This window comes from Schistosoma haematobium, chromosome 3 (assembly GCF_000699445.3).
Source record: "Schistosoma haematobium chromosome 3, whole genome shotgun sequence".
Taxonomy (NCBI): Eukaryota; Metazoa; Platyhelminthes; class Trematoda; order Strigeidida; family Schistosomatidae; genus Schistosoma; species Schistosoma haematobium.
This window is the reverse complement of record NC_067198.1, coordinates 42,803,276-42,817,005: the sequence shown is the minus strand read 5'-3', so window position 1 is coordinate 42,817,005 and position 13,730 is coordinate 42,803,276. Positions and strand designations below refer to the sequence as shown.

Below are 13,730 nucleotides of genomic sequence, written 5' to 3'. Positions count from 1 at the left end.
CGGTAGGAAGATATTTTAAAGAATTACAGTTTAGTTTCTGAAAACAAAGATTTTGTTTTTCTTTTCTGAAGTAAGTAAACAAATAGTAATCATTTCATAGACGATGTAATTTTGTTTGGTTAATTTGATTCCATGTCATGATCACTTAGTAGTGATCAATATCTTGTTTCTTTAATTCTTTCTGCTATATACTACTTGCAAATAATCCCGTGATTAACGTCCACTATACTGCTTGAACAAACATTTTAATTGAAAATAAAGTCCATTTCAGAAATATTAGAATTGAATGAGGGTTGAAAAGATGCTACTTAGTTTAAGGCTTCTGAGCAATGTGAACATGTGATTTGAATGAAATGAAACCTATGTCATAGTGCAAGTAACATTGAGGCTATTTAATGGGAATTCGTGATTTAATGTGATATAATCTAATGATAGTGCTTAAAATGTGGCTGAACTTCACTGATCACATTTTCTCATCAGAGAATTTTGTGACTCATTAAATTTCAACGTTGGAGTTTAAAGGTAACGGACTTGATTTAGGATTATAAGGTTTTGCATTACATTATGGAAGAGTTTATGGGTCATACACGATTATGAAGTCAAATACTAGCGCTAAATAGCTTTGAATTGCTTCTTCCTCAATCTTCGACAAAGACTAAATCGTACTCAAACTTACCTCTAGAAAACTTAGAACAAAATAAAACATTATTACTGTTTTTAGCATCAACATTTAAAATAACATTTTGTGCGGAAGATTCGGACATAATGCTGCATGAACTTAATTTCATGAAACTAACATGTATATATTTAGCTTGTAGATGAAGCACTGATCGAATAATATTGTTTCATTAAATAATCAATAACATTTTATTTAAAATACCTAAGAATGTACCCAAGATATCAGCTTGAATTAATTTATTGGTTTGAACACACCTATATTGGTACAAAGGGGCATCGAATACATATGCGCCACACAAGTCACTTGGTTTGTGTGTGGGTTGTGATACTGCCCGTGTGCCCAAACAAAAACAGGTGGTTTTCTTAGGGGGCCACACACGAAGCCTTCGACTTAAAGGTCTAATCCACAAGGCAGTAGAGTAACGTCAGGAGATGCAGTCCCATGGTAACCAGTGACCAACAATAGGTTCATACGCTATTTTTCCTTTAGGGTACTGGAGCCCATGTGCACCATTGGTTTGGAATCATGGTTTTCCAACTCCTCCAAAGGGGTCCTCCTTATCCACCAACCCGATTAAAGTGCCGGACATTCGCTTTTCTTCCTTTCAATCTCGTAAACAACTGTAATGCCGTGAGAAGGTAGTGAGTAGGACTTCCCTGGTAGTGACTGTATACGCGTGGCCGTATGAGAGAATTTTGGGAGGGAGAGTTAACTCTCCCCACTCTCAGCCGTGCCAAAAATGATATGATATTGATACAACTAGAGTGATTTTGATTTCAACTGAACTAAGTATTCTGTTTTGTTCCTTAGTACTTTTAAATTCATTTTACTTAAATGCGGACTAAGTAACTAAGTTATGAAACGTTAAAAAACCAAGCTAATTTCTATTAGATATGTTCAACTTCAGATAAAAGTAATCCTAGACACCGGTTTACATTTTATGCACTTTATCATTTGTCTATATGGATTAATTGTATCGCATTGTAACAATATTATGCTGAAGAAAAAAAAGATCAAAGGCAAACATAGGAATGTAAAATAAATGTATAATAAATTCACTTGATGTTGTTTACTTATATATCTTCCCATTGTCCCATAGTGAAACATTATCTCTGAGATGTAGGTATATCCAGTTGACGAGTCTTAAATAGGACGAAATGCACATCCTGGATTTCACTACTAACCACTATTCATCTTTACTCATAAATGTATAGTATTTATTTTTCTAGTAATTCTCTTCATTAATCTGTCAAATCTTAACTAATTTTACTCTTCTTCCATTTTATTGAAAAGTTATTTCTGTTGCGAGGGCTGGGGGGAAAGAGAATATTGGAAATATCAAAAGTTGATGAGTAATTTTCTATTATTGATTTTGTCAATTCAACCATAGTAATAATAATAATAATATCTTAAATACACGATAAAACGGAAAATATTGGCTCTCAAAAGAAATTGAAACTTTTTATTGATTTTTTATAAAATGAAAAACATGCAAACTTATTGATTAGGTGTCTAAAAAAATATTCACTGAATTACTCTTGTTGATTGTTTTTTTAATGTTGATATTTTGTTTTATTATTATTATTATCAGAAGGGGTTCTGATGGTTAAGCGCTCGCATGCGAGACTGGTAGGTCCTGGATTCGATCCTCGCTAGGCCGGATTGTGGATGTGTACGGCTGAGGAGTCCCACACTGGAAAGAAAAGGCCGTCTAGTGTTACCAGATTTTCCGTGGTTGTCTAGTTTTAATGGATTCATGATTTCGACTATTGAAATTACCATAATATCCATACCCCCCTTCTGATATTATTATTAACTTTATTCAATAATATATTTCTGGTTCAATATAGAATTCTCAGAACAGGGTATTTCAATAAGTTTCCTTTTCTTATTTCTTGATCGATCCTTGAAATAGATATAGAGAGATCGCCGGTTAGGTGTTAATAATTCACGAATAGTCATTTGAATAACATTCAATCATTTCAATGCACATTCCCTCACACAATGATGTCTCTCATTGCACATTTTGCTAACTTGTTCACCGAAACGTCATAAACTCATCTGAATACGTTATGCAATCAAGTGACATAATGATCTGTTCAAATAAACATGGGAACGCATAACTTATTAACAAGAACAGATAGCCCAAATATTCAAGTAGACCACCTTAAATGTTACAACAGTTATGAAATCATTCAGTTGGAATTTCATCACTTCAATTTTAAATGTTACTTAATATATCAGAGAATGTTATTATTATCATTTGTTGTCGATGAATCAATTCCTCTCTATCTCTTTCTCTATCTCTCAGTCTCTGTCTATCTCTATTTGGTTAACTCCATACAATCATAGTATTCTACAATGAATTCAATCGATTCATCTCGAAGCAATTCACTACACTGTTTACATAATCAGTTTTAAGAGAAATTTACTAGATTTCAATTATTATTTCATTTTTCTAGGAAAATATTTGTGATCATTTAAATATGAATAATTTCAAACATTCTAATCATTTGTGCATCTTGTACGGAATGCCTCGATATAGCCTTAAGTCACAAGCTGTTTTCAGCAAAGATGAACAGTGGCTAGTAGTGGAATCCAGGACGCGCGTTTCATCCTATTTAGGACTCGTCAGCTGAATGTATCTGGATCCTAGAGTTGATGTTTACTCCCGGACTAAGTGGATAATGCGATGGCATTTGAAACGAATAGTACTGGGTTCGAGCCCCAGAGTGAACATCAACACTAAAATGCAAGTACATCCAGATGATGAGTTCTAAATAGGACGAAACATGCGCCAAACTGGATTCCATTGTTAGCCACTATCCATTCTAATCATTGCCACAACTTTTCGTAAAATCACCCTTTTTTGCTGACATAAACGTTTGTTTTCATCTAATCTGATTTGATGAAATTTACATTTCAGTAAATAAATAAAAAATTCTCAGCAACACACATCCACGATCCCGCTCGTTTTGAGATTCGAACCCAAGACCTATCAGTCTCGCGGAGGGTGGGATTTTGGATGCGCACTACTGAGAAGTCCCATACTAGGACGAAATGGCCGTCTAGTGCTTCCAGGTTTTCCATACTGGTCTAGCTTCAATTAACTCATGATTTCAACTATTGAATTTGCTAAAAATCTCCATAAAACTCCTAAAATATTTCTGTTTCTAATTCACGTTCATTTAGAAAAATACGAAAAAAAAAATCATTCTACATGTCAACAAATCACAGTATCCCTTATCTGAATACCATCATGTTTTTTTTTCTTTTCGCACAAATTAGCTAAGATTTGATACGTGAAAAATAGAAAATTTTTCTTAAAAATGCTTATTACTACTTTTATTTATGAACACTTTGTTGTGACCTTATCTACAACAATAACACACACACCCATATACAAACATGCACACGCACACACACATAAATGTACATACTTTAACATCAAATGTAGATTCAAGGTTGGTGTTATCAATATTTACTTCCAGTCGAATCATATTTGTTTGTTGTTGTTTTTTTAAGCCAAATTAAGAACTTTGTTATGTATAGGTGTTTTCTTTACAAGAAACCATCTTCGTGCATTTCATTGACCTAAAATGTTAGTTCTATTCAAGTTTAATGTTTTGATAAGACCAAATGGTCAAATTCACATTATTCAAATCAAGATGGTTAGATAATACTTTTTTATATAACTCTAATTAGATAATCCATATTGCATACTTTTAATATAAAGCAAGGGGCTTAGAGATAAAAAACAATATTTAGCTGAGAATTAAAACGAATACTATGTGGTTTTATGAAGATTCTTAAATCTTATTTGAGATCACAAACCGGTTTAAGTTAAACAACTATTAAAAACTGAAGAGCTATTTTGTCATAGTATGAGAATCCTCAGATGTGTGTACTTACTAGTAGACAGAGGATTGAAAGTGAGATGATCAGTACCACGAGCAATCCAATGGTATACATTTTTAGCTTCAACAATATAATCAAACCTTTATACAGATTATTTTTGTGTACTCACTAATGCTCAACATCGAGAGGAAATGTCCGAAGTTCTAGTGAGACGCTGTGACCAATAGATTTCAATCGTATCAGTTATACAAAAGGTATTCACTGAAGGAAATGGGAAATGATCGCTCAGTATCACGGACTGATTGAAGTTAGATCGGTAAATCATTAAATCTTTAGTCATTGGTCTATATATATAGTAAACTTTTCAGACAGGCTGAATTCCGATGATCGAGTTAGACTTACTTAGTGAATAGAAATAAGTCAGTTAGACCCGATTATATTATTTCTGTATCTAGACGGAGTTTGAAAATGAGATCCAATTGTTAATAAATGTGTATTTTAGTCACTTATCTACTGAGTTTACGTCAACCTAAGTCAAAACAAGACCGAAACTGTTTTCAAACTAGTTTTTCTTCACTGTTAGAGATTTAAGACATGAGTTAAAGTCTGATAGATGATTGTTGACAATATTCTACTTCTTATCCTTCATGTAGTCTGATAATAGTCTGTCGTTCCTTCAGTTAAACAAACACGTCTATTGGTGATATTCCTCATGGATTTGTATTAGTTGGGATATCATTGAAAACAGCTGTTTCAGGCTAGTACAGAACTCCTTAACAATATGTTTTCAGAGAAACTTTTTATACTGTGAACTGATTAAATCTGGCAGTGTGTACCACTACATATCAACTTAATGGTTCAATAGTTAGGTGTTCACAACAAAACTTGAAGTTATTAAACATGATTCTTAGCTTTATCATGAATATACAAGGCTGACAAATGATACACTGTTTCGAAACAGCTACATTTTCCGGCCAGACTATAATTTATAGACGAACTAATCAGATTTATGACAACAGGTCTCGAATTTCGGCACGAAATTCATTCACCCATTTGACTAAATAGAGTCTTAGCATTATAGCTGATGTCAGTTCGTAATGAAAACCCTAAATCTAATTCCTAACCCTAACCATCAACCGTAAATCATAATCCTTATTCTTCAAACTGCTTTATAACCCTCATTTAGCCCCAGTAAATGGGTAGACACTTTCAGGGTCACTTTAGCATCGTCCAAAGGTCGTCCATAAATTATAGTCTCACCCATTTTTTCAATGCCACTACAACTAATATCAATCCATAACGAATACTACCCTAAAAATTCTCATCACTTCAAAGTTTATGTTAATGACCATTTAACAGTTAGACAGTTTTGTTGTGTTTTTCTTTCCTAATTATTAATCCATCTTTTATTTTCTACTTCAGTAATTTTTTCTATAACAATAAGCGTAAAACAATTTTCATTGAATCTATTTCATACTCCTTCTTTTTATTGAATTTTATTCTTCTTCCTTTTTTTATTCTATTACTAACCCTTAGTAATAATCACCATGATTACTAAGATTACTAATTAGAATGTTAAATTAGATTACATAATCACTCATCCTTTCATTATTATCATTATTATCAATATTATTATTATCTCTGATTAACTAAAAGGAATGTAAAGCAAAATAGTTTTAGGAGGTAAACTTTATCATACACAATAAATAGTAGCCCAAAGAAGTGATACAATAAATGTACACATACAACGATTATATGAACGGTTATACTCTCCCCCCCCAAAAAAATACATTGAACATATAATCTCCATAAGCGCCTATTTCAAATTCTCATTCTGAGAAACATTATTGAAAAAGTGAAGAAAATAGGGAGGAAGAATAAAAAAATTGGTCCGAAAAAGAAGTTGGAAGTGAATAGAAAATAATATATAGACAGATAAACAGATGGATCATTCGTTATGTCTGATGAATGATGATTAGATTATTATGATTTTGTTGGTGTTGCTGTTGTTGTTACTTATCCCATTATGTATAATAAAACATTTCATCATCATCATATAACTTATTTACTTAAGGGCATCCGTTAATCTATTTGTTCATATCTTCTTTTCTATATGTAAGTATAAACGTTTAATGCAATGTAGTTATTGTATGTTCAAATTCAATGGAATACAAATGAATAAGGAGAAATAGAGAAAGGGGCTAATTTGTTTAACTGGTTATATTAGTATATCACTATTATATAGCCAATGTAAAGAAGAAAAAAAAAGAATTTTTGCTTGAATTTAACCAATCATAATATATAAAGACAGAAGAACTCAATAAACATGTATATTATATTATTCTATTGTTTAATAATTATATTGTGGTGTATGCTACTGATGTCGACAAATATAAGTAGTATATATCATCAACTGAAAATGAAATGACTGGCGACAGATGATTAAAAAACAATTGAAGAGATTAGAACGAGGACAGAGAATAATGGATGTGGAAATAAAGGAACAATTAATTGACATTTTGATAATCAAGTATTTACTTTATTGTTCTCAGATTTTACTAAAAGATTCTGTAAATTTATTTTTATGTACATTCGATTGTTCCCACTTGTGTGTAAGAATCGAACTGAATTAGAGTTTGAATTGATTGGGATATGTGAATGTTGAGGTTTACTGTAGCCTACAATAGCCCCTGATTACGAACGATTTGCACATACTTCTGATACGAAACATGAGGTTCTTCCATTTGTGTTATTTTAGAAATTCTTAATCATCAGTTAAATGACTTAATCTCTTTAAGACAATGTTTTAAGTTCATGTTTAACTGTAGACAAATGAGAATGAGTATTCTCAAATTGAAATAAGTTAATATTCAATTAGTTTACTGATATTTGTCCGTAATAAAAAAAGGTTCATCTTTAATAGTTACATCTTTATGAGTCAAATAACTTTACAAAATAATCTACCATTGTTTTCAAATATCCTGAATAAAACAGAAATAGATGTTGACCAGCAGTGGAATACAGAATGCGCATTTCATCCTATTTTAGACTCATCCACTGGATATACCTCTATCTCACAGTTGGTGTTCAATCTGGAACTCGAACCCAGTTCCATTCTCTTTAAACACCATCACATTAACCTTTTAGCTGAACAGTCCATTAGGATAAAATGTACGTCTTGTGTTCCACTGTTAGCCATCATCTATCTCTTCATATTATGCATGTAATTTAAGACAATATCTACACAGTAATCCACACAGAATACACATATACTAATAAACAACTAATCAATTTCATTCCTTAAACATTCATAGGAATATTCAAACAATCAATACCAAAAGGAATTCCAAATAAACTTCATTCAAACACAACTGTTTTTTGATATTACAACTTAAAATGATGAACACTTCACTGTTATTTTTGGACATTTTCATCATTATGATATGAATATAAATGTTAATGAATGAAAATAAAGTAAATGAAGTATAATGATATCTATTATAGTGACTTTCAATTAGAATTCTATACAATACTGTCATGATAACATTGTCAGTTACCTCTTTATCAATCTTAGTTATGTATTAGTTTATTATTAATTATAGTTTTAACTAACTATACATTGAAAAAGTAAAACAAAAAAGAAAAAGAAACTGCCGAATGTCAACTGTTTCTGGGGTTCTTTTTCTTTTTGGATTTAGATTTTGTCATAAATTGTTTCCTTTTGGGGGGGAGTGGGGAGAGATGCAAAGCTCCGGCTTCTTGATTCGAATAGCAATTGATTCAGACGTCTGCAAGATTGTCAGTTTGACAGAATTAGGTAGTTTGCTGTTAACATCATATGTTATTGCGAAAGAGCTAGAGTTTTACATTCAAAAGAAGTATGTTCAGCCACTTCTTTTGCCCCTGGTCAACTTCGCGGCCAACGAGTTAATAAATGTTTTTGTTTTTTTATTTTTAACTTTATATTCAATCAAGTTGAGAGTTTTTATAATAGAAGATAGGATTTAGATATTTAGATTGGAATTTAACGTTTTCTCGTACCGCAAAAGATGCACAAATGATGAGAATGTTTGAAATTATTCGTATTTAAATGATCACAAATATTTTCTCTTAAAACTGATTATATAATCAGTGTAGTGAATTGCTTCGAGATGAATCGATTGAATTCATTGTAGAATACTATGATTGTATGGAGTTAACCAAATAGAGATAGACAGAGACTGAGGGATAGAGAAAGAGATAGAGAGGAATTGATTCATCGACAACAAATAATAACACTCTGATATATTAAGTAACATTTAAAATTGAAGTGATGAAATTCCAACTGATTAGTTCCATAACTGTTGTAACATTTAAAGTGGACTGCTTGAATATTTGGGTTATCTGTTCTTGTCATTTAGATATTTTAATAAGTTATGTGTTTCCTTGTTTGTTTGGATAGATCATATTATGTCACTTGATTGCATGAGGTATTCAGGTTTGTTTATGTCTTTTCGGTGAACAAGTTAGCAAAACGTAGAATGAGAGACATCGTTGTGTGAGGGAATATGCATTGAAATGATTGAATATTATTCAGATGACTATTCGTGAACTGTTAACATCTATTTGGTGCCTCCTCATACATATTGCAGTGAACAGAAAACCAGTGGAGACAATCGAATGTAATTGACATGAAATCACAGAGCATATCACTGAAATCTGACAACTATATAGTAAATATCAACAGTTTAGATTATGAGTCAATTGAAGCTAGACCACCATGGAAAACCTGAAAGCACTGGGCGGCCTTTTCGTCCTATTGTGGGACTTTTCGCAGTGCTCATCCACGACCCCTCCTCATGGGATTCGAAACCTGGTCCTATCAGTCTCGCACCAGATGCTTAACTAACTAGACTAGGTTTTTCATGGTGGTCTAGCTTCAATTGACTCATGATCTGAACTGTTGAAATTACTATAATCTCCAGAAAACCCCTTCTGATATAGTAAATATTTAATTTGCAAAATATCAAACCATTGTCTCAATCTTGACTGTTCCTTTCGCAAATATTAGTCTATCGTCTCAGATTTCATTGTTCGTGTATTTTTATACCAATCGCGTTCCGTTCCCGTTCTTTCCTTATCGATCTTCTACTGAAATACATTCTATTCCTGACTATCGTTATATACTACTTATGTGGTTATAAGTAACCCACACCACATTATGTTCATTTGTCTAAATAATAATAATACAATGATTATCATTAGCCAAAAGTTGGTTCAAGAACTATTGACTGTTGAATAACTCTCATTTATTCAACTCAGTTTGATTAAATATACTCACACATATATACGTTTGTGTATCCCTACATATCGGGAGTCTGCTCAGTTCTATTAATCAATTCTTCTCTAAGTATTTGCAATATATATATATATATATATATATATATATATATATATATATATATATATATATATATATATATATATATATACTCTTATATGCATATACTTGGATACAGAATCAAATCAACTTGAATAATGAAATTGAATGAATAAACTTTTTTTAGGGAATAAAAAAAATCTAAATCAATAAAATAAAAATAGAATACCAAAAGTTAATTTATTTTTTGTTTCTATTTTGTTTCACTTTACTATTCATGTTCATGTTTCAAATCAATTGAGAGATGTGGTAATCGAGAGAGAGAAAGAGGGAGAGGGGGTATGAAAGAGAGGGAGGGAAGGAAAGAATGTAGAAAAGAAAAAAAAGAAAATTCTTTTTTTTGTTTGTTTGTTTTTCAAACAGAACATTTTCTTTTTTCTTTTTTTCAAAAGTTAAAACAAGGAAGGTTCTTTCTGTTTTATGTTTTCTTTTTACACTTATATTAAATTTTCATTAGAAATAGACTAGAATAATAATAAACAAAACAACAACAACAAAAAGAAATTTGATAATGAACAATAACTGTAAACCGATGATTACTTAAATGTATGTATGTTTATTCATGTTTCTTACATGTAAGTTTTGTGTAGATATGTTTATATGCTTCTCAGGTCATCAAATATATAATGTTACATGTGGTCAATGATGATGATGAGGATGATAATGGTGATTACGAAAAGGGAAACTGAAAATTTGAACTTAATTACTAATAATTTTACTATAGATCAAATTTCAAAAGTGAAATATTCAATAGAGAGGTTAAATTTTTCCTGTATATATTAATATTTTTTTTTAGAGGGTTTGTATTAATGAGGTTAGAAGTTAAGAGTTCACCAGTAAGACCTGAAGGTCCCGAAGTTTCATCAACAATGAGGATGTGAATATTTAATGCTAAGATGTTAGATGGTGGTTGGACGTAGTCAACAGTAAACCCTGGACCCAGGTTTCGTGCTACTTGGCACCCGTCAGCAAGGTTTACCTGTAATATTGAGAGAACTGGTGCTCTCTGATGTGCTGTGAAGCTGGGTGACACGGGATCGAATCCGTCAGTGAGCACCATTTTCCTCAATATTACAGGTACACCTTGCTGACGAGTACCAAGTAGTACGAAACTCGGACCCAGGGTTTCCTGTTGACTACCTCCAACCACCATCTATCTCAACATAGTGCACGCAATATCGAGTCACCTAGACTAGTGGCCACATTGCAACTTGGTCGATAGCACTCGATCTGCACTAATAAGGACTAGACACACATGACATTGATCGCCACCCAGTGATCAGTCAATTGTGAATGCTAAGATGTCTTGGACTAGAGAGAAACAATGGTTTCTTTGATTTCTGGTTTTTATTGATTGTTTAACTAATAATGTTTTGTGATGTAAACCGTCTCTGATTGAAATCTTAGTATGTTTAATAAATGTATTATCAATCTTCTACCGAAATACATTCTATTCTTGACTATCGTTATATACTACTTATGTGGATATAAGTAACCCACACCACAATATATCGATTGCAGTCTTAAACCTCAATGGGAAGATACAAGCCAAATAATACCAAAAGAATTTAAATTCACGCCATCGCACAAGCAAGCGGCTATCAGGAATCAGTAGCTGAGTGGATAACGCGATGGCGCTTGAAGCGAACGGTACTGGGTTCGAGTCCCAGAGTGAACATGAACTCTGAGATGCAGGTACATCAAGCTGACAAGTCCCAAATAGGACGAAACGCTCGTCCTGGATTCCACTGCTAGCCACTATCTATCATTGCTTACAAAAAGCTTGTGAATTAAGCCAATATCGAGGCATACGCACAGTATGCACGTATGCCGATAACAGACTGATCAATTGCAGTCTTAAACACCAATGGGAAGATACAAGCCAAACAATACCAAGTGAATTTAAATGTATTATTATTTACATATTTAGAAGTTAACTAAATTTCTTAGGTAATCACTAGCACTGAAACTCCCGTTATATATTTTGTCTTCTTTATGATTTATTAACTTGATATATCTGTATCTTCATCGTGAGACTCAAACCTAGTGTACATCCTTTATTAGATAGAAAGCTTTTCCTGTTTTATACATGATTGATTAATTATTGTTATATGAATGCTTCCTTGTATTGAAAGTCGTATTAGAATAATATTCATGAATAATTGTTTTACCAAAGATCCACTATACTTGGCAATGTAAATGATTGAACTTATGTATTAAAATAATCTAATAACTGTTACACTTCATAATTCATTCTATGATCATATTTAGTTTTTCTAGAGTCATAAATGATGACGTAACAACTATTTAGTAGTTCTTTATCTAATCCTAATTTCATAATGAAGGGTAATTTTAAGTGATGTAGAAACAGTATTTCTTTCCGGTTAACATAGATCTTTCCCATTCTTGTTAATTGATTTTTAAAAGAGATTTACTTACGCCTGTTACTCCTCGTGAAGGAGCATAGGCCGCTCACCAGCATTCTCCATCCAACCCTGTCCTGGGCAATCCTTTCTAGCTCCGTCCAGTTGTAATTCATCGTTTTCATATCTGTTTCTATTATCCGACGTAATGTATTCTTTGACCTTCCTCTTTTTCGCTTCCCTTCAGAATTCCAAGTTAGGGCTTGCCTCGTGATGCAGTTTGACGATTCGCGTAATGTATGTCCTATCCATTTCCATCGTCTTTTCCTAATTTCCTCTTCAGCTGGAAGTTGGTTTGTTCTCTCCCACAGAAGGCTATTGCTGGTGGTATCCGGCCAATGGATGTTGAGTATCTTGCGTAAACAGCTATTTATAAATACTTGTACTTTCTTGATTGTGGTTGTTGTAGTTCTTCAAGTTTCAGCTCCATACAGTAGAACTGCCTTGACGTTGGTATTGAAGATTCTCACTTTGATATTGGTTGAAAGTTGTTTTGAGTTCCATATGTTCTTCAATTGTAGGAATGCGACCCTTGCTTTGCCAATCCTCGCCTTTACGTCTGCATCTGAACCTCCTTGTTCATCGATGATGCTTCCTAGGTATGTGAAGGCTCTACATCTTTCAGAGTTTCGCCATCAAGAGTGATTGGATTGCTGTTCTCTGTTTTGAATTTGAGGACCTTGGTTTTCCCTTTGTGCATGCTGAGGCCTACTGATGCAGAGAGATTTTTAAAAGAGAACATCGAAAAAATGAAAGCGTCAAAGTCTATATCAATTTTATTGACATTATTGTTATTTCTCAGTTACATTATCTATTCAAATATTTCCTATATAAATACTCAATTAGATAATTGAGTTTTATGGTACTTTTGTACAATTATACAGTTTAAGTAATTATTATGTGAATCTTCTTCATTCCATGAATTCGTTCGTTTAGTTCATCTCATCAAGTATATTTGATACAACAGCTTTGTGTTGTGTATGGCTGTTCCAGGTCCTAACTTTTTTATTACTGACTGACTAACAATGAATTTTTGAATAAATTCTTAACATTTAAAAATCAGTATTAAGCTTGAGGACATTGTTGATTTTCCTTGAGATCAAAAATTGATCTAACTTGAACGATCATTGAGAACTTAAAAGTACTAGACAAGTATTTCATTCTAGAATGGAACTCATCATACACAATCACAGATTGATTAAAGTTAAACTTGTATTCCATTGAATCTTAATTCAGTGTTTAAGTGTTCACTCTTGAGATAAAGGTAACAAGTTGTGGATGCACACTACTGAAGAGTCGCATACTAGGATGAGACATCTATCTGATAGTTTCAAGTTTTTAATTGTTCATG

At 32.4% G+C, this 13,730-nt stretch overlaps 1 protein-coding gene across 1 annotated transcript; it reads right to left on the bottom strand.

The window, feature by feature from the left end:
* Window positions 1-10,392: 10,392 nt before the first annotated feature.
* Window positions 10,393-12,340, bottom strand: MS3_00000147 (uncharacterized protein). The gene has a single exon (XM_051208032.1). The coding sequence runs from the start codon at window positions 11,107-11,109 to the stop codon at window positions 10,675-10,677; it is 435 nt and encodes a 144-aa protein (XP_051069939.1). The 5' UTR covers window positions 11,110-12,340; the 3' UTR covers window positions 10,393-10,674.
* Window positions 12,341-13,730: the final 1,390 nt, after the last annotated feature.